The 26,231-nt window shown below is 39.8% G+C and overlaps 1 protein-coding gene across 4 annotated transcripts in view; it reads right to left on the bottom strand.

Moving 5' to 3' along the window:
- Window positions 1-26,231, bottom strand: part of MLLT6 (MLLT6, PHD finger containing) — a 2,458,880-nt gene that overhangs the window by 2,115,245 nt on the left and 317,404 nt on the right. For all 4 annotated transcript variants that reach the window (XM_044055280.1, XM_044055279.1, XM_044055278.1 and 1 more), the window contains exon 2: window positions 9,054-9,133. In XM_044055280.1, coding sequence (XP_043911215.1) covers window positions 9,054-9,133 — 80 coding nt within the window. The remainder of the gene's footprint in view (window positions 1-9,053; window positions 9,134-26,231) is intronic.

Here is a 26,231-nt window from a genome sequence, read left to right on the forward strand (position 1 = left end):
CAAGAGTCAAGAAGTCCATATGTCTCTCCCATTGTCGTTGTCAGGAAAAAGAATGGGTCAATACGCATGTGTGCTGTCTATCGTACTCTGAATCAGTGAAGCATTCCAGACCAGTACACAACTCCCCGGATTGAAGATGCTCTGAATTGCCTGGTGGGCAGTAAGTGGTTCAGTGTGCTAGACTTAAGGAGTGGATACTATCAAATCCCTATGCACCCAGAAGATAAAAGAGAAGACTGCCTTCATCACCTCCTTGGGATTTTTTGAGTTTGATCACCTACCTCAAGGTTTATCAAATGCACCGGCAACTTTCCAGAGAATCATGGAAAGAACAGTTGGAGACATGCATCTCCTGGAAGACTACCTAGATGACCTCATTGTTTTTGGGAGGACCCTAGAGGAGCATGAAGAAAGACTGATGAAAGTATCGGACAGGATTGAGAAGGAAGGCCTGAAGTTGTCATTGGACAAATGTAGGTTTTTCCAACCTTCAGTGACCTATATGGGACATGTAGTGTCTGCAAATGGGATATCCACAGATCCCAACAAAGTTGAAGCTGTGACATCTTGGCCCAGACCCAATACTATCATGGAGCTGCAATCTTTCCTGGGGTTCTGTAGTTACTATAGAAGGTTTATGGAAGGATTTTCAAAGATAACAAGACCCCCCTCAACCATTTGCTCCGAAATGATGAGAAAGCAGATGAAACAGATGAAGATATCATTGTGAAGAAGCTCAAGGGACCAAGAGGCTCTAAAGAACTCATCAAGAGTCACTGGACTCCTGAGTGCGAAGAGTCATTTGAACAGCTTTAGTATTGCCTCACACATGCCCCTGTGCTGGCATACACTGACCCAACAAATCCATACTCTTTACATGTGGATACCAGCAGGGATGGCTTAGGGGGAGTCCTTTACCAGGAGTATGATAAGAAGTTGAGACCTGTGGCTTTTATCAGTCAGAGTTTATCCCCCACAGAAAGAAACTATCCTGTGCACAAGTTGGAATTCCTTTCCTTAAAGTGGGCAGCAGTGGACAAGCTGCATGACTATCTCTATGGGGCTGAATCTGAAGTGCAGACTGACAACAATCCTCTGACATACATCCAGACCACTGCAAAGCTAGATGCTACTGGCCACAGATGGATGGCAGCTCTATGCAACTACAATTTCAGTTTGAAATATCACCCAGGACATGTAAATGGAGATGCTGATGGTCTGTCCAGAAGACCTCATGGAGATTTACATCTCAATGATGAATGGGTGGAAATTCCAGCTCCAGGGGTGAGAGCTATGTGTCAGATTGCAACCTACTATGAACACAATGAATGTTGGGCTCAGAAGCTGGGTCTGTCTGCAAGCAAGTGAAAAATGGCAATTGTTGCTTCCCCAGAAGTATAGAGAAGTAGTACTCTGGTCATTGCATGATGAACATGGTCATCTTGGTTATGACAGAACTATGGGTCTGGTACGAGACAGGTTCTACTGGCCATGCATGAAGCAAGATGTTGAGGATTACTGTCGTACATGTCTTTGTTCCATTAGACAGGTTCTACTGGCCATGCATGAAGCAAGATGTTGAGGATTACTGTCGTACATGTCTTCGTTCCATTAGACAGGTCCTACTGGCCATGCATGAAGCAAGATGTTGAGGATTATTGTTGTACATGTCTTCGTTCCATTAGACAGGTCCTACTGGCCATGCATGAAGCAAGATGTTGAGGATTATTGTCGTACATGTCTTTATTCCATTAGACAGGTTCTATTGGCCATGCATGAAGGAAGATGTTGAGGATTATTGTCGTACATGTCTTTGTTCCATTCAGAGAAAGACTCTGCTGACCAGAGCTGCCTCATTGGGTCACATGGAGAGCAGTGGACCCATGGAACTGGTCTGTATAGATTTTCTATGCATTGAACTGGATGAAGGCAGAGTCAGTAATGTTCTGGTGGTAACAGACCACTATACCTGATATGCTCAAGCATTTCCCACTTGTGATCAGAAAGCTATTACAGTGGCAAAACTACAAGTCGAGAAGTTCTTTTGTACACTATGACCTACCAAAGAGGATACGCTCTGACCAAGGACATGATTTTGAGAGCAAGCTTGTCCACTCTTTTGGGAGTTCAAAAAAGTCGCACCACTCCTTATCATCCTCAATGTAGATGTTCGAGTGTATACACTGCTGCAGTCATTACTCTTGGGCTATCCTGCCGTTAGGCGGTCCCTCAGTCGGCCCGAGTTCCAAAGTCTTGGTCCAGCATCGGCTGCTGTCGCCTCTTCCCTGACGTCAGTGCGCCAGGGGTATATAAGATGCAGCCAACGCCATTTTCTTCAGTTTTTCTTGCCCCAGATGTCAGGTGCCCCCAAAAAGGTAGGCAATGTAAATTGCTAATAAAACATGCATAAGAAAAGCAATCAAAAACTTTCAGTTATCAGCAAATACTCCCCATAGGTAGCAAAGGGTAGAAGGCCTAGGTAAGTACCAGCAAGGAAGAGGGAAAGGAGGGAGGGTAACCTAGACTGCAGCAGTGTATACACTCGAACATCTACATTTATGGTAGGTACAAAACTGTACTATGTTCATCGTGTTACACTGCTGCAGTCATTACACTTGGGTAGAATCCCAAAGCTGAGGTAGGGTGGCTGGCTCTATAAGGCATTAGGGGTGGCTATAAGGCCCTGCAGCACTGCAGTGGCAAAGCCAGCTCTGGTTTTAGAATAAAGAGGCAGATGGTAATGCTCGGTGAAGGTATGTACAGAACTCCAAGTTGCTGCTTCCAAAATGTCCTTGGTAGGTACTCCTCTGAGGTAGACAGTTGAAGTGGCTGTTGCCCTGGTGGAATGAGACCTAATGCTGTTAGGTACAGCTTTCCCATGGTGTGTATAGCAGAAACGTATACAGTGCCCTATCTATTTTGAAATGGTCTGATTTGAAATGGCTTTTCCTGTGCTCCTGCAGCATATGCTACAAACAATTGCTCAGTTTTCCTGAAAGCTTTCGTTTTGTCCAAGTAAAAGCGTAACTGCCTGTGTATGTCCAAGGAATGCAGAAGTCTCTCCCCTTTATTCTGTGGATTTGGATAAAAAGTTGGCAAGTGAATAGTTTGGTTTAGAGCCACACTTGATGTCACCTTTGGCATAAAAGTAGGGTTTGTTCTTAAAGACACCCTGTCTTGGTGGAAAATGATGAAAGGTTCCACTGCCATTAGTGCCTGTAATTCTGAAACTCTTCGTGCTGAGGTTATTGCCAGGAGCAGAGCAGTTTTCCAAGAGACATATTTTAAGTCTGTTGAGTTAGCTGCCTCAAAAGGAGGTAAAGTTAATTTTTCCAAGACGAAGTTGAGGTCCCAAATTGGAGTTGGTGCTCTACGGGGCGGTCTTATGTTTTTAGCCCCTCTGAGGTACTGTTTTAGCAAAGGATTAGAAAAAATTGGTGAGTCTGCATTGTAATGAGCAGAGATGGCAGAGGCGTGTATCTTAATGGATGAAAAGGAGAGGCCTTTGTCCAGCATCAGTTAAGTATTGTAGTATCTGAGGAATATTTGGGACAAGAGGGTCAAGGCCGTGAGCCTGGTTCCAGGCACAGAATCTCTTCCATTTATCCGAATAGGCTTTCCTGGTGCTAGGCCTTCTGGCCTCCAGAATGACATCCATAACAGCTTTGGAGAGAGGCATTGATTGCTTGACTAAGGAATCTTCCATGCAGCCAGGTTTAAATTGTTGAGCTGGCTGTGAAGTATCTGATTGTTTTGCTGAGCCAGTAGATGTGGGATTTGAGGCAAAATCCATGGTGGACCTTGTGCTAAGTTCTTTAAGATTAGGTACCAGTGCTGGCGTGGCCAGTCTGGGGCAACCAGGATCATCTTTGGCTTTTCTTGTCTGGCTTTTAGGAGTACCTTTGAAAGGAGAGGTAGTGGTGGGAAAGCATACACTTGTAGGTTTTTCCAGCTGAATGAGAGGGCATCCACTTTCCATGCTTGTGGATGGTAAGTCCTTGTGCAGAATTTCTGTAGCTGGCAATTCATTGGGGATGCAAACAGATCTATCTCCGGGCTCCACAATTTTTGTGTTATCATTCTGAATATTTTTGGATGTAATTTCCACTCGTGCGGATCCATGATGTTTCTGCTTAACATAACTGTGGTGTTGCCTGTCTTTAGTAGTAGTTGTCCTGGATACAGAAGGTCCTTGAAAGCTATAAGGGCATTTTGTACAGCTAGCATCTCTTTTTGATTGATGTGAAGATGTCTTTGTTCTGCGGGCCACTTGACCTGAATACATTTTCCTGCCATGTGTGCTCCCCAGGCATAATCCGAAGCATCTGTTGTTAGTGTTTGCCTGGCTGTGGGTTGAGTGAAAGGCTGTCCCTTGTTGAGGTGACAGGCTTGTGCCCACCATCGAAACTCCTGTTGAAGGCAAGGAATAAGTGGTATTACTGTTTCCAAACTGTAACAGTGTTGAGACCAGACACTCTTTAGGTACCATTGTAGTTTCCTCATATGCAGTCTGGCATATGGAATTAGTAGTATGCAAGATGCCATGTACCCCAAGACCTGCAGAATTTTTCTTACAGGGAGTTGGGTTTTTGTTGTCATCAATTGGAAATATTGAGTCAGTTGTCCTTGCTTGTCTGATATGAGATAAGCCATCTGGGCCATTGTATTTAAGCTGGCACCCAGGAATATTATCTCTTGTGAGGGCACTAGTTTTGACTTCTTTTCGTTTACTGTGTACCCTAGGCAAATTAGCAATCTTTTTACAAATGCCAGATGCTTTAGAAGAATGTATTTGCTCTCTGCTTGAATAAGGCAGTCGTCCAAGTATGGGTAAATTTGAATTCCTTTTTGTCTGCAAAATGCAATTACTGGTGCCAGGCATTTTGTAAAGACCCTGGGCACAGTAGATAAGCCAAAGGGCAGTGCAGAGAATTGGTAATGCATTGAACCAGCTAAGAATCTGAGGTATCTTCTGCAATTTTGTCTGATAGGGACATGCAGGTATGCCTCCTTGAGGTCCAAAGTTACGAGCCAAGCTTTCTTGCCCAGCATGGGAAGAAGCTGCTGTAGTGTCAACATTTTGAATTTTGGAACATCCAGGTAAGTATTTAGAGAAGAAAGATCCAGAATGGGCCTCCAGGCTTTGTCCTTTCTGGGAACCAGAAAGAGTCTTGAGTAAAATCCTTGTCCTTGCTCCTGTGTTGGTACCATTTGAATAGCTCTCATGTCCATGAGTGCTGTAATTTGTCTTTGAGCCTCTGCTCATTGATTTGGTGGCAGATTTGACATTCCTTTTAGCCTTGGCAGAGTGTGAAAGTGGAACCTGTAACCTTGAGATACAATATTGAGAACCCATTTGTCTTTGGTGATCAAATGCCAGTTGTGACAGAAAAGTGCCAGTTTTCCCCCCAAGGGGGCTGCCAAGAGAGAAGTGCTTGGTAGCTGTAGTGGGAAGTCATTGGGGCTGTTTTTTATAAGGTTGAATGAAGCCTGTCTTACCCTTCTTTCTGGGTTGAAGCACCCCATTGTCGAGGCCTGTAGGAACCTTGTGGTTGACCTCTGCCTCTTGGATGTCTGTATCTGCCCCTTTGAGGTCTGTCTGAAACTGGAAAGGACCAATTTTTCATTGGCCAATTTCTGCTAAATCGAGGAGGCTGAACCTATAAGAAATCCTTCACCGTTTGCACAGATTTTGCCTTATCCTCCATTTTCTTTAATACCTCTTCTGCCTTAACTCCAAATAAAACATCCTGCTGCAAAGGTGCATCCAATAATTTTGCTTTAACATGACCTGGTAAAGTCTGCTCTTTTAACCAAGCATGTCTTCTAATGACAGACCCTGTAACTGCTGCTCTACAGGAGGCCTCTAATGAATCAAAACCACATTGCAAAGTATGTTTTCCCACTTGTTCAGCTGCATGCAATAAATCCTGCATTTCCTTATAGTTAGGAAGATCTGAATTTGGAAGCATTTTTTGTTTCAACTGAAACATCAAAAATTTCTGATATTTAAGCATGTGAAACTGGCAATTTAAGGCCCTCATTGCTAAAGTTGTAGATGTATATACTTTCTTTCCCCATCTGTCTAATGCTCTGGAATCTCTGTCAGAGGGAACCAGATTTTTTGCTGTAGAGGCCTTTACCCCTTTGGGATCCTGGGAAATAGTTTCAGGGTCAGCAACAGGGCTTTTATAAAGAAATTTGTGAGAGTCAGGGACTCTGTAGTATCTGTCTGGCTTAACTGGAGCAGGAGGTAAAGAATCAGGATTTAAACTGGCTTCAGAATACACATCATCCACAATATCTAACACTGGTGGAATAGCAAGAGGTCTGTGTTGAGGTAATAAAAGAAAATCTATGAGCCTTTTCTTGGATTCTGAATAATCCTGGCCCTCCCAATGGAAATGCTCCCTCATGGTATGTAAGGTTTCCCCAAAGGAGTAGTCCTCTGGTGGAGAGGCTGAAGGAATTGATTCCTCAGCATCAGAATCCTCATAAGGGGGTAAAGAGTATCCTTGGTCTGAGGATGAATTTGAAGAGATGGACACCTGGTCGGATGAGTCATAGTCTGCATCCTGTCTAGGCCTTTTATCAGGAGGAGGGTGGGACCCTCTGATCAGAGTAATTAAGTCTTCGGCCATTTTGAGCATCTCTTTCTTAGGCATAGAGGCCTGTCCTGGTGAATGTTGAAGTTGTTTCTTTGTTTTTAAAGCGGTTTTAGACTTATCAGAAGATTTAATGGTTAACTGAGTAGGTCTGAAAACACCCTCTGAAGCTGCGGGTTGTTCAGCTGCTCCGGATCCCTCTGAAGGGTTAGTCTCGGTAGGCCGTAAATCTGGTGCATCCGAAGGCCCAGCCATCTCCACATGGGAGTCAGAGGCGGCCTGTGGCTCCAAAGAAGTGGTCGTCAGGGGCTGCGAAGGCGCCTTGATGAAAACCGGAGAACCGGCGACTGGCCTAGAAGAGGCTTCATCGTCAGTTTTGGGCCTCGGATGCCTGTCCTTGTCTTTGCACTTTTTGTGAATCCCGGTCGGTTGTTCCGACGGCATGGTGTAATTGAATTTTCTGCCAAAATAATGTCGGGCAAAATCAAACTGACGTTTGATAGTGCGCTTGTTAAACCTAGCACAAAACTGACAACCTGTGACTTCGTGGTCTGGGCCTAGGCATGGGATACAATAAGAATGGAAATCCTTATGAGGTATTTGCTTCCCACAAGAAATACAATTATTAACTTTTACTGACATTGGTCTGAGGCAAGAAAAAGTTTCCCCAATGGGGTACTTAGCTTTGTAGAAGACTTCGGTTCTGGATTTGGAATGAAAATCTCAGGAGTCAGCCGACCGGCACTTGCGAACTGCTTTTGCTTCCGGCACCGTGCAGCAAGAAAGACTGAAGAAAATGGCGTCAGCTGCATCTTATATATCCCTGGCGCACTGACGTCAGGGATGAGGTGACAGCAGCCGACGCAGGACCAAGACTTTGGAACTCGGGCCGACTGAGGGACCGCCTGACGGTAGGATAACCCAAGAGTAATGACTACAGCAGTGTAACACGATGAACATCCAGTAGTTGCACACCTGCATATGATTCAGCAAGAAAAGGAGTTCCCTTGGGCCTAGTGCAGAGATGCCATGGATGTCTACCAGAGTTCTGGCAGGTGATTTTCTATTTTTCTCGTCGGCGGAACTGCGGTGCCTGGTCACTGGGATATTCTCGACGGAGTGCTGGCAGTAGGACTGCAAGCAGTCACTAGCCAGTGAACAGGGTACAACAGAATGTGTCATAGTTGGTCTGTTTAGATTGATCTAGGGGATAGAGGGTGTTAGTACTGTTGCCTTAAAGACACTTTATTGCTAAATGACATTGCATTTTCTCATATTTGTATCATTGCATTATAAATCTGTATTGTTCAGTGACATTGCATTTTTCCCATGTTAGTACTGCTGCCTTCAAGAATGTTTACTGCTCAATGACATTACATGCATATCTCACTCTGCCTTACTGCTAACCAGTGCACTGCTGAAATAATTTGTTTGTTGTTGTGCTACTGCCCTTTAAAACTAAAGTGTCACCTAGAATAAAAGCTGTTATCACTTTCCACCTTGGGGTATTGGGCCTAAAGAAGGGGTGTCACCAGAGTCAGGTAGGAAGAAACCCATATCTACTTCAGCTACACCTGCAGGTGTGCTACATAGATATATTTATACCCCAAGTAGACACCAGAGAATTTTCCTCAGGTAGACAGCAAGTGTTGAAGGTGTGATGGGGAAGAAAGTGGTAATTGGGAACATATTTTCTGGGAGTATAATGAGCTAGCAGACTTTTAAGATTCCCTGCAGACAACTCTATCAGGAATTGCCTAGACATCATAAGGCCTTGCTGAGTCTAATTATGGTAGCTGCTACAAAAGCAACTACAAGAAAATAGAAATCAAAGTCTAAACCAACTGTACTAGAAGTAATGAATATAGTAACAGTGACAAAAATACTGGAATTGGGATCTTTAGAAAAAAGGTAGGAGCAAATTACATAGGAAAAAATGGGAATTGAGGGAACAATACATACAGGGGAGGAATGAGGTTTAAAAAAAAGCAGGATTTAAATGAACTAATGTTTGACTGACAATGATTGGGTAGATTATAAGTGATGTATAATGTTTGCAACTAAAATTGTGTCAATACGGTTTGTGATATAAAATGCTTGCAACTAAGATTATGTCAATTTGGTTTGTTTTCACTTATATAAATGCACAATTGCCTATGTCAAAAAAAGGTATTCACCGATGGCAAATGTAAATCATAGATTAACAAATATATAGTTACAAAACTGCAGTAAAACTGCATATTCATAGTAGAAATTATTCTTTTTAGAAGTGTCAGAACTTTGGTCATACAATTAAAATCTATACTAACTCTGTTCTTATATCTGAATTATAACTCTCGCTAAGATGGCTCACAGCCAGGCATAATACCATCTAAACTCACAGTAATGCTGATAGCACACCACATGGCTAGGAGTTGCGGGAATCATCAAACTGGCGGGACTACTTACCACTCGAGCTGCTCTTTCCTGAGACTCACACTTCCTACAGAACCAAGGACCAGTAGGCACCTGAACAATCCCATAACAAGCTGCAAAAGAAGCAGAAGAAAATTATTTGGTTAGAATCACTCTGCTACATTGTGTTTTACAAATTATTAACTCTACCACAGCTAAAGAAAATGTATTTCTGTTTAGCATGGCCTTATTTTAAATGTCTGAATTGTTAGGAGGTTTGTGTCACAGCACTGCACACAAATATAATGTAACAAACATAAATAAGAAATTGTTTCTTTCCTGAGTAGACCTAGCTGGTTCAGTAAGTGTAGCATGATGAACCTCATGATTTTCCCCTGCAGACACACAATATAATTCATGAAAATGACCAATAAATTAAGAGTGTTTGATAACTTGCAGTGATTACATTTTAATTAAAATGTGGGGAGTCATTCCTTTTTCTTCACTGCTATATTACTTGCATTGCACAGGCTTTATTTCTGCAATACAGATGCAAACCACAGTATTAATATCCTTAAAGTTGACTAAATAAAGGATAGGATTCAATAAAATCTTGACCACTCAAGCTAATTGCCAAAGTAGGGTCTGTCAATGACAGTAATGGTGATAAAATGTCATTCGGGGTCAGGTATGGCCACAATGAAAAAGACCTCATGCCTGTGACTGGAATAGTGACTTGTCAGACCAGAGTAGTAGCCCATGGATTGAGTTAGCAGAGGCACCCACCTAAATGCACATGCAATCACCCACACACACACACACACACACACACACACACACACACACACACACACACACACACACACACACGCATTTTCACTCATAAACAAGCACACAGCCTGACACACACAGACACACACACACACACACACTTTTCACTCATAAACAACACATTTTAACTCATCAAGAAGCAAGCCTCACACACAAACACACACACACACACACACACACACACACACACACACACACACACTCATCAACACATTCAAGCACACTGTAGGAGTGAACTTTTACTCAGTCAAATGAGTCTTTGAATCACTCAGCCAAACAAACTAAGAACTGTGGACATTTCCATGAACAGCATATGGCTAATTAATATTAATTAATATTAGCCACTGCTTCAGACGCTACCATATGCATGCATCTTCACCCGTGAGACCACTCTCTATGCTGAGGCCCAGCAAGGAGAAAACATCAGTGGGTAGAGTACTCTACAAATTCAAAGGCTTAGCGAGATGCAGAAAACTTTTAAGCTAAGGCCTCCACATCACATTAAGCCTTAATGAATAACAGAGTTATTTTTATACAAAAAGGGCAATTACATAATAAACTACAATGTTCAGATATAAATTAAACAGTATAGGTAGCACTAGGTCATTCACACATTACTCTCACCTATCATATTTTCCTGCAATTATAGCAAGACAGACATGCATGATTCTCAGCACTGCCTGGTAAAATAACAAGTTAGAAACAAGTACATTATAATTCATAGAAAAATCTAGCCCTGAAGTTTCTTAAAGCTGTTGATTACAAGACAACTTGCAATGAGTTCTGAATTCATAAAAATGAATGTGTACGATGTCGAACAAGCTTAAGAAAATAGTTGTAGTGACATAACATTCATGACCCTCTTATTTAAAACTATTAGTAACATAAAATGCAGGTCTTTGTAGTTGTAAGCAACAATTCTGACTTCTTAAATGCATTTTATGACTCATTTCTTAATACAATACAAACACCTTTACAAATACACAGAGATCATTCTACTAAGATTTTTGGTGCTTGGAGGTTGAGAGGTATGATGGTTAATTTCATATTACTGCACTTTAAACATTTCTCATAATGTGTAACCTACTAGTCATGAATATGTTGAGACCCCCACATATAAATGGGCTACACATCTACCATCCAAGTTTTGTGCAATTTACATACCTCATCCTTTCATAAAACACTCCACAGTTTTAAAATAATAAATCACAGAAGCACGTCAATCTCTTCCACAGTCTTCAGTGTGCAAAAATAATTTCTTATATTCAATCTAAATTTATTGTCCTTAATTCAAAAAATATGCTCTTATTTTTCCGTCCTATGCACCAACCCTTCAGCAGTTCTGTTAATGCTATATAATCCGGAATCCTGTTTTATTATCTGTCATAGTCTCAAATGAGAAACATCTCCAAGTTTCTCATCCTGTCCTCATAACTTTTGAACTCCCAACCTTTAATCATCATAGCAGGTTTCTTTCTCAGCAGGCTCTCTATTTAACTCCGAGTGCCAAATTAGTGAAATTAAAATAGTGAAAATGCAGGAGAAGACTGACTCTCAAACATCACTCTTCTCCTGGAAACTTGCTTTTTGCAGGGGGTAAGCCACTTGCACCCCCCAATGGCAGCTGTATGCCCCCCCAAAATTTTATACACCAACTCTAAGATCATCATGCCTTCGATTAAAGGAAATATTCAAAAAATGTCAGTTTCAGAGTTTATATATACAAGTTTGTTTTTTCAGCCATTCAGTTTCTCCTTTGGTCTGTATATAATACTGCATGAATATTTTTCAAAAGGTTGCCTTCTCTTCACCACTTTAACTAACTTAACCCAAAAATATATGCACATAAAGAGGCTACTAGCCTAGTGGAACTAACCTGGTCAACAAAGGATGAATGAATGATTAAATAACACACACACACACACACACACACACACACACACACACACACACACACACACACACACACACATGCACACTTATCTAAATGGGGCCCCTTTAGATGATTAGGTCTTTGGAAAGTTAAATTCATATGGTCGAGACCATATGTTCAACTTTCCAAAATGTTGAAGCATTTGTATCGAGACAGCGGTACAGAGGAGATAGGGGAATTTACCATTTTCCCCACTGTAGTATTATCTCAGAGATGGAATATATAGGTTGTACAGGGTGTGGGGTGCAGGTGGGCTTGCCCCCCCCCCGCAAAAATACAGATTTTTTTGCTATTTTGTTGTTTTCAACTTTTTGAAAAATCAAACATACAGTCGATCCCGTATGGCGTTTGATTTTCCAAAAAGTCAGTACTGCCAAAGAGACTCGTATATACTTATATATATATATATATATATATATATATATATATACATATATATATATATATATATATATATATATATATATAAATATAAACAGGCACACACACATATATCTATATATATCTATACATATATATATATATATATATATATATATATATATATATATATGTGTGTGTGTGTGTGTGTGTGTGTGTGTATATATATATATATATATATATATATATATATATATTGATATATCTTATATATATATAATATATATATATATATATATATATAGGTCACTATTGTATTATCGAAAACACAACACATCGAATTGTGTTTCCGATAACACACTTTAGCGAAAGTGCATATTGTCGAATATGCACTTTCGCTAAATAAATTAACATATAAAAAAAGTAAAAAAAAAATAAAAATTTACATAAAACAGTGTTATGTAGGGGGCAAGCTCCCCTGCACCCCCCACACCCCCTACTTTATTATTCTCACTCCGAGATCGCAGTACAGTGGGGAAAAGGGAATATTCACTTATCCCTACAGTACCACGATGTCAGCGATAGTTTTGTTAGTTGTAAATCAACACTATATGTTGATTTACAACTAAAGGTACATGCAAACTGCATGCTTTCCTCAATCTACCACTCTCTAGTTAGCGAAAGTGCATTTTTGATAAAATGCACTTTCGCTAACGTGCGTCCGCCTGCAAGAGTCATGTGTATCAAGATACACATTTCTAGTTGTGAAATCTGCATTGTGAAATCTGCATAGAACTTAGGAGTGTATAGTTTGCCAGTTATTGGATGTATAAAATTCTGTTCTTTTGAAATATGTGTGCATCCAGTGCATCTCTGACAGGGATACTTCCCAGTTCTATTTGAGACAGATTTTATGGGCTCCAGTGACTTGTGGCACAACAATTGTTTAAGGTTCCGCTAATTCTTAAAAGTGTAGGATGCTTTTTCTCCTATAATCTATTTCATCTCTTCAACCATGGCCAAAATCTTCCAATTTCTTTTTATTATTTCACATACATAGGTTAGAACCATTCTAGTTCCAGGTCTTTTATTTGATTTCTACCCTTTCAAATGATTTTTTTCACGGACTGTTTCCATCTGCTTCTTGGATAGATATGGTTTCCCTTCATCATTCCATAGTCTTTTAACATGTTCTTGCATACTCTGTATCTCTTCAATGTTATAGCCCCTCCTTTTAAATTGATCCCGCATCATATACAACACCTCCAAAAAATCAGTTTCCTGGATATGTAGTCTAGAAGCCCTTAATAATTGTCCTTTTAAAATATTGGTGAATACATGGCTAGGATGTATACTAGATTTAGACAAAAAGATTATTTCCCCAGCAACCCTTCCAGTAGATACTTTTATCTATTCTCCCATTGACATCTTGATATAACCGTACATCCAGGAAATCTATAATATAATCATTATATTGTATCATAAATTTTAAAAATCTGTACTTCCTTCCAAATATTGTTGAAACATCAACAGCTGATTAACTTTACCATCTCACAACATGTAGATACCATTGACAAACCGTCAATAAAATCTCAATTGTCCTTGGAATGGATTCTTATGGAGTACATGAGAGTCTTCCTATTGTGCCAACACTAAATTAGCATAACTGTTGGCACATGGGGTCCCCACGGCTACTCCCCATTTTAGTTTGTAGAACTTGGCCTTAAATATGAATACATTGTGTTCCAAAATAGGTTCCAACAGTGTACATATGAGGTCAATCTCGGTTACTTTATATTCACTCATTTCTTCAGTATATTCCTAAGTGCCTCCAACCCATAAGCATCAGCATACAGAGACATTTAGCTCTGAAGGGACTGTAGTTGGTTTCGTTCAATAAATGTTAATAGGTTGTGCCAGTTTAATGAAACTTTCTCTCCTGCTGCTAGAACAAACACATTTTGGACTAAGCTGAGGGTTCCTTCCAAGTTAGCTCTGAAATTACAGTGGGATGTTTCAACTGAGAGCCAAGCTATCAGAGGATGGGAGTCTTGATGAAAGAGCTTCAAAGTGAGAGAACATAGTCTGGAACAGACTGGTAGCCAGATGACTTTTTTTTTCATAATTATACAATGATATGTGAACCCTTTTAGCCAAAGTAATGAATTTATTTACATAGAGAAAAAACTGCCAAAAAGGACAAGAAGCCAATAAAACAAATTGCTCCAAGGCTGCAAAGGTGGCACTGGAAATCCAGAGGCAAAAAAGTCCAAAACAAATGCTGGTACTCCTTCTTCCACACAAGTAGAAAATGAAAGGCTGCCAGTAGAGTAAAAAATCTTCACTTTATTGTAGAATATTCACACCAACAATCCCATCAAGCACTTTCGCTCAGCCCTTTGCTGAGCTTTTTCAAGATAAAATAACCTTCAAATGAACACTCCTTTTATACCTATAAAATTCAGCTAATTGTATAATTGATTGGTTAATTGGAAAAAAATTTATCCATTTAACCCTTCACTTCCTTTTCCTTCAAGGGATGTTTTTAAACAGCCTTTGCAAAATGAAAGTTGTTACATGTTAAAAATGCAAAGTGCTGCAAAACTCATTCATTTTTAAATTCATCTAGTTGCTGTTAAGTATACACAGTAAAATAAATAAATCCATCTACAAACATCAAATTACTAACCATTTTTTCTTACTTCCTTCAAAAGGATGTTTTCAAACAGCTTTTGCAGAATAAAACTTGTTACATAATAAAAGTTATTACATAATAAAAATGCAAAGCACTGCCAAGCACACTCATTTTAAAATCACCCAATTTCCATTGAGTGTGCACAATAATAGAATAAATCCATCTGCACATATCGAATTAATGGACCCCATATATATATTTGCATACTCAAGCCTTCTTATGAATACTGGTCATGCAGGTATGTGTTGAACCCATATCTGTTTAATAGTTTAAAAATATTTTATGTTGCCTGCCTATAATTGTCATAAAGCTTGCTCTCCTGAAAACCCCATCAATTAATCCTGCAAACACTATGGCCTGAAATTATAATTTATAATTTAGCCTTCCTTAATTTCAAGACGCTGCTAATACTGCAAGCATCATTTAAACCTGGCCGTCTTCCTGCATCTAGTCTTAGTTGCCATATCAATTCTTTGTGTTCCAACAGGGTCTCCCAATCGCCCCCTCTAACATCTGCTTTTACCTGTTCCAAAATGATGAATTTAATCTCCATGTCAGGACAAAAAAGAGAATGTCTGTAAAAAGCATTAGTTTCCTTTTTTTTAGTTATGTCATAAAAATGCTCATAAATTCGTCTTCTTAAAGTTCTCTCCGTTTTCCTATGTAGAAACTTTTGCATTTCATACATAAGCCTAAGTAAACAATAAATTTAGCATTACAATTATAATAGCCCCTCGGTTGACACAAAAATTTTCTTGATGGTATATATAACTTGTGTCCATTAAATATAGCTGGGCATTGTTTGCACATTCCACATTTATGTGTGCCTACTTTTTTATTGTTCACATTTAAACCCACTTGTTTGGTCTGTTTCATTTCCAACATTTCTTTTAAGTTAGTACCTCTCCGTCTAACAAATCTGGGAAACTCTGGGATCATACTGCCCAACCTATCATCCAGTTGCAAGATTGGCCAGTATTTTCTTACACTGCTTTCTACAATGCCTGAGTCAATACCAAAAGTGTGGATGTATCCCTTTTGTTCTAGATTTTGTGATCTATTACCTATTTGGCAATTTACCGTACCTGCGTTAATCAGCAGTGGTTGGTATTTCGTCCTCCTGTTAGTGCTCACTTCTTTGGCCAGCTCCTCTACCAAACCACTTGGGTACCCTCTTTCAGAAAATCTTTCTTTTAAAAAATTAACTTCTTCTCTGAAAAATTGTGATGTATTACACATTCTAGAGGCACGAATAAATTGGCCCTTGACTATTCCTCTTTTTTGATAATCAGGGTGATTACTTTGAAAATGCAGAAATGCATTTGAATAAGTGGGTTTCCTAAACACCTTGGAATTAAATCTATTATTGACGTTGTCCTTAACTAAACACACATCCAAATAATTTAAGCTATCCAAGCTTAAAGAATGCGTAAAAGTTAAAAAGGAGGTGGTGGAATTGATGTAATCAATGAATTCCTGGACACTGGCCCTGGTACCTTCCCAAATAAGGCAAATGTCATCAAGAAATCTGACATAATGCCTAATATGTCATGACCATACTGTACTAAAAATATATGTCTGTTCCCATTTATGCAACACAATGTTTGCATAAACGGTAGCACAGGCTGCCCCCATTGCAACGCCCGATTTTTGTCTGAAAAATTGACCATTAAAACATATAAAATTGTTTTCCAGAACCAATTCCATAAGTTCTACCAGTAAATTGGTGGTATTAGGAACAAATTTAGCTTCATTGACTAAAACATCACTAAACCAATTTAGTCCTGTAGAATGCGGTATACTGGGAAACAGTTGAACAATATCTATAGTAACTAACAAAAAATCGGGTTGATATTCTAGGGATTGTAAACCCCTAAGGAAATCCCAAGAATCCTTGCAAATATATTTTAAGGAAGCTGTAAACTGTTTCAAGGTATGGTCTATGAATTTTCCAACTGGTTCTGTAATACTCCCCTGTCCTGATACTATAGGCCTGAAGTTTAAGGGGTCCAACCCTTTATGTGTTTTCGGGATCCCAAATATTATGGGAATTCTTGGTTTGGGAACAGTTAAAAAGTTATACAATCTTTCATTAAAAACACCTTGCAGAAGGTGATCATACAAAATGAAGCCAATTCTGGAATATGCCATGTGTAGCTCATTGCTGGATACCTGTTCATATTGCTCTGGGTCCTGCAACATCCCATTAATGTGCTGAACATATTCTGCGTTATACATCAACACAAGACCACCCCCCCTTATCTGTTTTCATTGCCCTACAATTACTGCTTCTAAGTTCTTTAATCAAATTCATCTCCTTCATGCAAATATTTTGGGGGGTACTGTTCTGTTTATTTCTACTAATCATCCTAATATCTCTCTCCATCATTTCTTCAAATATTTTTACTGTTGGATCCATGGGTGGATTGAATACACTCTTTCTAGAGAGTCCCATATTTGAAGGAATTTCCCCTTTAAAATAAAGCATTAAGTTTAATTGTCTAGTGAACAGCTTCAAATCTATTATTGGATGTATAAAATTCTGTTCTTTTGAAATATGTGTGCATCCAGTGCATCTCTGACAGGGATACTTCCCAGTTCTATTTGAGACAGACTTTATGGGCTCCAGTGACTTGTGGCACAACAATTGTTTAAGGTTCCGCTAATTCTTAAAAGTGAAGGATGCTTTTTCTCCTATAATCTATTTCATCTCTTCAACCATGGCCAAAATCTTCCAATTTCTTTTTATTATTTCACATACTTAGGTTAGAACTATTCTAGTTCCAGGTCTTTTATTTGATTTCTACCCTTTCAAATAATTTTTTTCACGGACTGTTTCCATCTACTTCTTGGATAGATATGGTTTCCCTTCATCATTCCATAGTCTTTTAACATGTTCTTGCATACTCTGTATCTCTTCAATGTTATAGCCCCTCCTTTTAAATTGATCCCGCATCATATACAACACCTCCAAAAAATCAGTTTCCTGGATATGTAGTCTAGAAGCCCTTAATAATTGTCCTTTTAAAATATTGGTGAATACATGGCTAGGATGTATACTAGATTTAGACAAAAAGATTATTTCCCCAGCAACCCTTCCAGTAGATACTTTTATCTATTCTCCCATTGACATCTTGATATAACCGTACATCCAGGAAATCTATAATATAATCATTATATTGTATCATAAATTTTAAAAATCTGTACTTCCTTCCAAATATTGTTGAAACATCAACAGCTGATTAACTTTACCATCTCACAACATGTAGATACCATTGACAAACCGTCAATAAAATCTCAATTATCCTTGGAATGGATTCTTATGGAGTACATGAGAGTCTTCCTACTGTGCCAACACTAAATTAGCATAACTGTTGGCACATGGGGTCCCCACGGCTACTCCCCATTTTAGTTTGTAGAACTTGGCCTTAAATATGAATACATTGTGTTCCAAAATAGGTTCCAACAGTGTACATATGAGGTCAATCTCAGTTACTTTATATTCACTCATTTCTTCAGTATATTCCTAAGTGCCTCCAACCCATAAGCATCAGCATACAGAGACATTTAGCTCTGAAGGGACTGTAGTTGGTTTCGTTCAATAAATGTTAATAGGTTGTGCCAGTTTAATGAAACTTTCTCTCCTGCTGCTAGAACAAACACATTTTGGACTAAGTTGAAGGTTCCTTCCAAGTTAGCTCTGAAATTACAGTGGGATGTGTTAACTAAGAGCCAAGCTATCAGAGGATGGGAGTCTTGATGAAGGAGCTTCAAAGTGAGAGAACATAGTCTGGAACAGACTGGTAGCCAGATGACTTTTTTTTAATAATTATACAATGATGTGTGAACCCTTTTAGCCGAAGTAATGAATTTATTTACATACTATTTGTTAACCAGGTAGATGGACTGTTAAATTGACCCTTTTCAGTTGTTACCCAAGCTCATTCAAGCAGAAAACACAGTACAGAATACAGAACATGACAGGAGTATGCAACTGAATGAAAATATTTCAGGAAAGAACATTTCCTGGTCAGGGATATTCTACACACAGTGTTGCATGGGGAGGAATATTACGTGCAAAGTGCTGACTGGGCAGAGATATTTTGCACAGAGCATTGCTTTAGAAGGATATTAAATGCAGAGTGCTGCCCATGTGAGGATATTATGTGCATTGTGCTGAGTGTCAAGGGATATTCTGTGCAGACTTTTGCCTGGGGAGGGATAATAGGTACACAGTGCTACTTGAGGTGCATTCTATGCACTATACTAGCCTGACAGGGATTTTCTGTGCACTACACTGCACAAGAAGGGTCATTCTATGCAAAGCACTATGCAGACAGGGATACTCTGTACTTGGTACAAGCTAAAATTGGCTCAGTCTGTGTAAGGAGCGGTGGGAAATTATATTGTTTATGAAGAACAGACTAAAGAGGGATATTCTGTATATGGTGCAATATTGGCAGGGGTGTTCTCAGTTCAGAAATAATTTGGCTGCACTTGCAGGAAACAGTCCACAGTCTGATGTAGGAGATTATGGCAGTGAACTACTAAAAGGCTTCATCCTGGGTTTGATTCATTCCCTCAGTCTCCACATATCTACACTAGCTCTGAGCAAGTCAATCTCATTCTTGAGGGACCACTGGAGCTTCTTCATGCATTGTTTGGCAAGGGGAACATTGAGGATACATGAAGCCATATAACCCAGAGCCCGCAGGAATTCCCTTGCTGAGAAGCAATTTCTCAATTGTATCCTGTGGAAATAATCCGTCAAAAAAGGAGACTTTCTCTGGAGGAAGGAATATCTTTTGGAGTGAAGAGTCCAGAACGTCCCCCAGGAAAACAATCTTTTGAGTTGGTGGAGGTGCTGGATATCTGGAGGTTCACTGTGAACCCCTGGGAAGAGAGAAGATTCTGGGTGAATTTGAGGTCCTTGAGGAGTTTTGCCTGATCTGTGGACTGTATGAGGCAGTCGTCATGGTACAGATAAATTTTTAATCTCCCTGGTCCTGCAGAAGGCTACCGCTGGTGCCAGGCACTTTGTGAACACTCCTAGCATGGTAGATAAGCCAAAGGGCAGTGCAGAAAATAGACAATTAGTACATCCATTCCTGAAGTGAAGAAATCTTCTGTGGGACTCCTGAATAGGAATGTGCAGGTAAGGATATTTTTGGTCTAGAGAAACCATGAAGGCATGGGGGGATATCATGGGCAGTAGCTTTTGAAGAGTTAACATTTTGAACTTTGGCACCAGAAGGAACTGATTGAGATTGGACAGATACAAAATAGGGCACCAAGAACCTTCCTTTCTGGGGACAAGGACGTGCCAGGAGTAGAATCCTTTGCTGTGTTGAGCTGCAGGGACTGGTTCTACTGCTCCTTGTGAACGCAGAATCTGGATTTGAGTCAGGGCCTCTGCTTTTTGATTTTGGAGAACATCTGGATAGCCTAAGTATTTTAAATGCTCTTTGAAAGTGTGTTTGTAGCCACTTGCGATAATGTCTAGAACCCACCTGTCTGAAGTAATGAGGATCTAGGTATCTATGAAAAGAGACAGCCTTCTTGCTAGTTTTGGGATGGGGGTGTTGGGGGGATGGCTGAGTCATTGTTGCTCTCTGGGTCTGGCTTTGGGTGTAGAACTCCCTTGTCTGCGAGGTTCTGATGTCCACTGTCTGCCTCTATGCAGCTGTTGTCTCTGTCTACGTGGCCTATCCCTTTTGGGTTTTCCTCTGCCCACTCCTAGGTTGGGAAGGAAAGGACCAGTGTTTGGCAGAAAGATTTTTGCTAAACCTGGGAGGTTACACCTGGAGGAAATCTTTAACTGTCAGCATTGACTTTGCCTTATCCTCAATCTTCTTAAGTACTTCTTCTGCCTTAGGCCCAAACAGAACATCTTTGTCCAGGGGGCACCAACAGGTTAGACTTAACATGGCCCGGAAGAGTTTATTCTTGGAGCCAAGCATGCCTTCTAATGACAGATCCAGTTGTAGCAGCTCTGCAAGATGCTTCCATGGCATCATAACTGCAATGGAGTGAATGTTTGGCTACCTGAGCACTGTAATAGAGCGGACAATTCCTTGGAAATGTTTTTATCTTCAAAGGGGGAAACTTTTTTTTGAGCTGTTTGAAGATAGTCTGTTAATACTTAATTATACAAAGTTGGCAGTTTAGAGGCCTCATGGTAAGAGTGGTAGATGTAGACACTTTTTTGCCAAACCTATCAAGGGACTCTCTCTCTCTATCTGTGGGAAGTGGATTTCTGCATGAGCTGGCTCTGGCTCCTTTAGGTCCTGGAGTGATCACTTCTGGGTCAGCAGTAGGGTTTTTGTACAGGTATTTATGGGAATCCTGAACCCTGTAAAATCTGTCTGGTTTACGTGAAGCAGGTGGGAGGGAGTCAGGTTTCAAGGAGGATTTCTGGAACACACCCTCCACTACTTCCAGAATGGGAGGAACAGGCAGTGGCCTGTGCTCAGGCAAGTCCAGGAACTCCCTAACTCTCTTCTTTGTTTGTGGGTAGTCTTGAACCTCCCACTGAAAATATTGTCTCATGGCATGGAGGGTCTCTTCAGTCCTTAGGGGAAGAAGCAGAAGGGAGGATTTCTTCATAGTCAGTCCTCATATGAAGTATAGGAGGGGCCTTCCTCAAACCCAGAGTCCCCAAGGCCGGTGTCTTCCTCATAAAGAAGGGGATCCTGGTAAATTTCTCGAGAGGCATGTCTTTTCCTTTTCCCAGGGGAAGTAGGCCCTGGAGCTTGCCTTGATTTCACACTGGAGATTAAGACCTTGGCTAGTTTGATTAAATCCTCCTGGGACCATTGTGAAGAGAACCCAGAAGGCCTAGCTGAAGGCCTTGATAAAGAAGCTTTTCTAGGAGTGGCTAAGGCCTTAGGCCTAAGTGCATCTGATAACTTGATGCCTGTCTCTCATGAGTGTTGAATGAGCACCAGAGCCAAAGTGGGCTGAAGTCTAGTAGCAGAGTCTATGGGCAGTGAATGCTCCTTGGAAGCCAAGGCCTGCAGAGTGGTCCTGGACACGGCTGACAAGCCAATGTCTAGGGCTTGTTCAGAGGTGGAAGGTACTAACAGCATGTTGGACTTCAAAAGGGTCTCAACAGAGGCCTGAGTTACCGGTACAGAAAAGGAAGGGGGCTGCGTAAGTGGCTCACCTTGCTCAACAATCACAAGCCTTGGGAGAAAAGGAGGCAGCGAATGACTGTCATCTGAAGACCTAAGCTTTTGTTTATTTTCTTTCTTGCACTTAGGAAGTTCAGTTTCAGAATGACCAACAGACACCATAGACGATGAAAGAACAGACTGTTGGCTAAGGAAATTTGCTAGAAATTGAGCCCTATGCCTAATAGTCCTTGTATTAAAATGCACACAGAAACAACTGGGGACGTCATGGTCTGGGCCTATGCAAGTAACATGGAAGTCTCTGTGTGGGATATGTTTACCACAATGGAGACAGTTATTGACTTTATCTGACATGAGCAAAGGAAAGAAAAAAAGTTCCCCAATGGGGTACTTAATGGGATACTTATCTTGTCCAATGACACTTCTCTCTGGTGCGTACCGACCGACATACTTGAATACAGCTTTGGGCTCCACAGCAAGAAAACAGTGATATCATGATGCAGACTGGCTACCTTTATATCTGAACGTACTGACGTCAGTCAGAGTGTCCGCCAGCCTGGGAGCCGGAAAGAATTTTCTCTGGTAGTCGGGCGGGCTGAGGGCTTTCACAGCAGGAAATCCTAATAGTCAGGACTGCAACAGTGAGACATGAAGAAATCTGTAGGTTCATTTAAGGACCTTGGTATAAGGGAAGAACTAGCTTTGAGTTTTCTAATAATATCAGCCAATTGGTTAATGATAATTACAGAACTATACATTGTAGAAAAAGATTCATAAAGTCTAGGAAATCAGAAATGATGAAGTCATTGTTTGTTAGTTACTTTAGACCCAAACTTGAGTATGGAATAACAATATGGAAACCTTATAGGAAAACAAGCATGAGTAAACTGGAAAGATTACAACAGAAATATACCAAGGGCATCCATGGATGTGAAAATTTCAGTTATTAAGAAAGGCTAAAATATCTGAGCGTGTAGTGTTTCTTACAGATGTCTAAGAGGAGATTTTATTCAAGTATATAGGGCATTTAGAGACAACTACCTCTGGGAATGTTTGGGGTTATCAAACAGTACTTGAGAATCATCAGACGATGCATGTAGAAGATGCTATAGGAATGACAAGTGTACTAATTTTTACTCTGACAGAGTAGATGAAGCATGGAACCGACTACAAAATTACATTACATCAAGTACTAGTTTAAACATTTTTAATGGTAGCTTTGACACTTCTTACGGGAACAAGTGTTTTGGTATATTGGCAGGCTAGAAGGACATTAATGCCCATGCTTGAAATATTTGCATGTATGTTATGTATGTATGTATGTATGTATGTATATATGTATATAAGGCACCAGAGCGGAAAACAGTGCAAAAGGAGACTATGCACCTCACCTGATGTAGGGGTGGTGCCCCCATGTCATTTCTATGTATACACCTCCATGATCACACAAAACTGAAGAAAAGGGAAAATGTGTAAAGAAAACTCAGCTTCAATCTTTTCTGAGACGCATGACTTTAAAACAAAGCACAGCACTTGCCACAGACAAAGTTGCAATACACTAACACAACATACAGATGTAATATTAAATCTGCAATATTTTCAGATCCAGCAATGCAGCAGATAACCAGTGGTAGAGCTCCAGCAGATAACTGATGTTATGCCATCACTCTCATTCCACACTTCAGGGTCAATGTCAGTGGCACAACAGGTAGCCCACTTGGCTTTGGTGCTGAAAGAACAAAAAGGCTGTTGATTCGATTCCCACTGACTTGATTGCAAAAGTATGTTTTATCACACCTGCACAAACACTTTAATCATCAAAACTTTTTTTCTTTCCATTCATTCAAAATGTTCACAAGCACCTGTGTCTGCTCTTTTTCAATCTATTTATAATATCTGTAATCTATTTCATCTAATCCAGGTACATACTTATTACATTTCTTAAGAATATTTTTGAACTTTTCTACTGTTTTTTTTTAATTCTCAATTTTCCTCTTCAGATAAATCTTCTGTTTCCAGTCAATTATTTTTCTGTTCTTTATTTATCTGTAGCTGTCTATAAAAAAAATCAGTACTTCTCTTTTACTTTCTTGCCTCCTAACTATTTTGTTCTCACTTCTTCAAAAGTCATCTTTCTTCTCAACATTTCTTTCCTAAAAAGGGCAAGACTTCTTCCTTTATACCTTGTGATAAAACTGTATGTCCCCTTAGTAAATCTTGAACCCTTTCCTTATGTTTATTCAAATAATTCTTATTCATTTTAATACATTCTGCAATCTCCCCTTCTATCATATCTTATGAAGTATTTTTATAATTTGTTTTCTCTTCTCCAATAACATTATTTTTTTCCATTTCCTCATATACTTTTCTAAACCTTTCTTTATATTCTATCCAACATCCTGTCCAACTATCATACATACGTTTTGTAGTAACATGGTCCTCCCTCAAGATTTTTTCTTCACTAACACATATTGTTAAATTTGCTCAAACAATTCTCTTTTTCATCATAGTGAATTGGCACATCTTTATTTCTTAAAATACATCACTGATACTCTCCCTACATTAACAATAATATGATCTAAAATTCTCAAAGCATCTTTCTTATGTAAAACAGCTACGCCTGAACATCTGTCCACATCTGAACTCTACATCACTTTTTCCCCACAATTTCTTAAACTGCTTCCTTTTTTCTGAATTAACAAACCTTATATCTTCCCAACAAATAATATCTGCTTCTGACACCATTACCTATAATGGTCTATGCTGGAACATAGAAATTCACTGAATCGGCATTTCAATTTACTGAATGTCTCAGATCAATGAAAAAAATTGAAAAGAATGTTTTTGTATGTGGCAAGCCACACTGCACACCCATCTCCTACTAATTATATAAACTAACTCCAAGACTGAATAGCAGTGGGAAATAAGGAAAAAGTCCTTATCCCATTGTTTGTGATCTTGCAGTAACAGCCAGCAACTCATTCATCACTAAGATCTCCCTCACAAACACACACAAACACACACACACACACACACACACACACACACACACACACACACACACACACACACACACACACACACATGCAATGCATACGTGCATTTAAACACACACACACACGCAATGCATATGTGCATTTACACACACACACACACACACACACACACACACACACACACACACACGCAATGCATACGTGCATTTAAACACACACACACACATACAATGCATACGTGCATTTAAACGCATGCACACATCCTCACACACATAAACAGACTTACAAATGATTCATTTTGACTTGATTCTACATACATGGACATAATAAGTTTGATGTAATACAGAATCAATTAAAAGTCACCCACCTAACCTTTAACCACAAGAATGGCAGCAAGCTCTACTATTCACATTAAGGAAGCTACTCCTAAACTATCCATACCCCCATTCACATTAAGGAAAGCTACTCCTAAACTACCCATCCCCCATTCACATTAAGGAAAGCTACTCCTAAACTATCCAGCCCCCATTCACATTAAGGAAACTACTCTAAACTATCCATCCCCCATTCACATTAAGGAAAGTTACTCCTAAACTATCAATCCCCTATTCACATTAAGGAAACTTAGTCCTAAACTATCCATCTCCCATTCACATTAAACAAAAGCTACTCCTAAACTATCCATCCCCATTCACATTAAGGAAAGCTACTCCTAAACTATCCATCTCCCATTCACATTAAGGAAACTACTCCTAAACTATCCATCCCCCATTCATATAAAGGAAACTACTCCTAAACTATTCATCCCCCAGTCACATTAAGGAAAGCTACTCCTAAACTATCCATCCCCCATTCACATTAAGGAAACTACTCCTAAACTATCCATACCCCATTCACATTAAGGAAAGCTACTCCTAAACTATCCATCCCCCATTCACATTAAGGAAAGCTACTCCTAAACTATCCAACCCCCATTCACATTAAGGAAAGCTACTCCTAAACTATCCATCCCCCATTCACATTAAGGAAAGCTACTCCTAAACTATCCATCCCCCATTCACATTAAGGAAAGCTACTCCTAAACTATCCACCCCCATTCACATTAAGGAAAGCTACTCCTAAACTACACATCCCCCATTCACATTAAGGAAAGCTACTCCTAAACTATCCATCCCCCATTCACATTAAGGAAAGCTACTCCTAAACTATCCATCCCCCATTCACATTACGGAAAGCTACTCCTAAACTATCCATCCCCCTTTCACATTAAGGAAAGCTACTCCT

Source organism: Protopterus annectens, chromosome 13.part0 (genome assembly GCF_019279795.1).
Source record: "Protopterus annectens isolate FY-2018-M chromosome 13.part0, PAN1.0, whole genome shotgun sequence".
Classification (NCBI taxonomy): Eukaryota; Metazoa; Chordata; order Ceratodontiformes; family Protopteridae; genus Protopterus; species Protopterus annectens.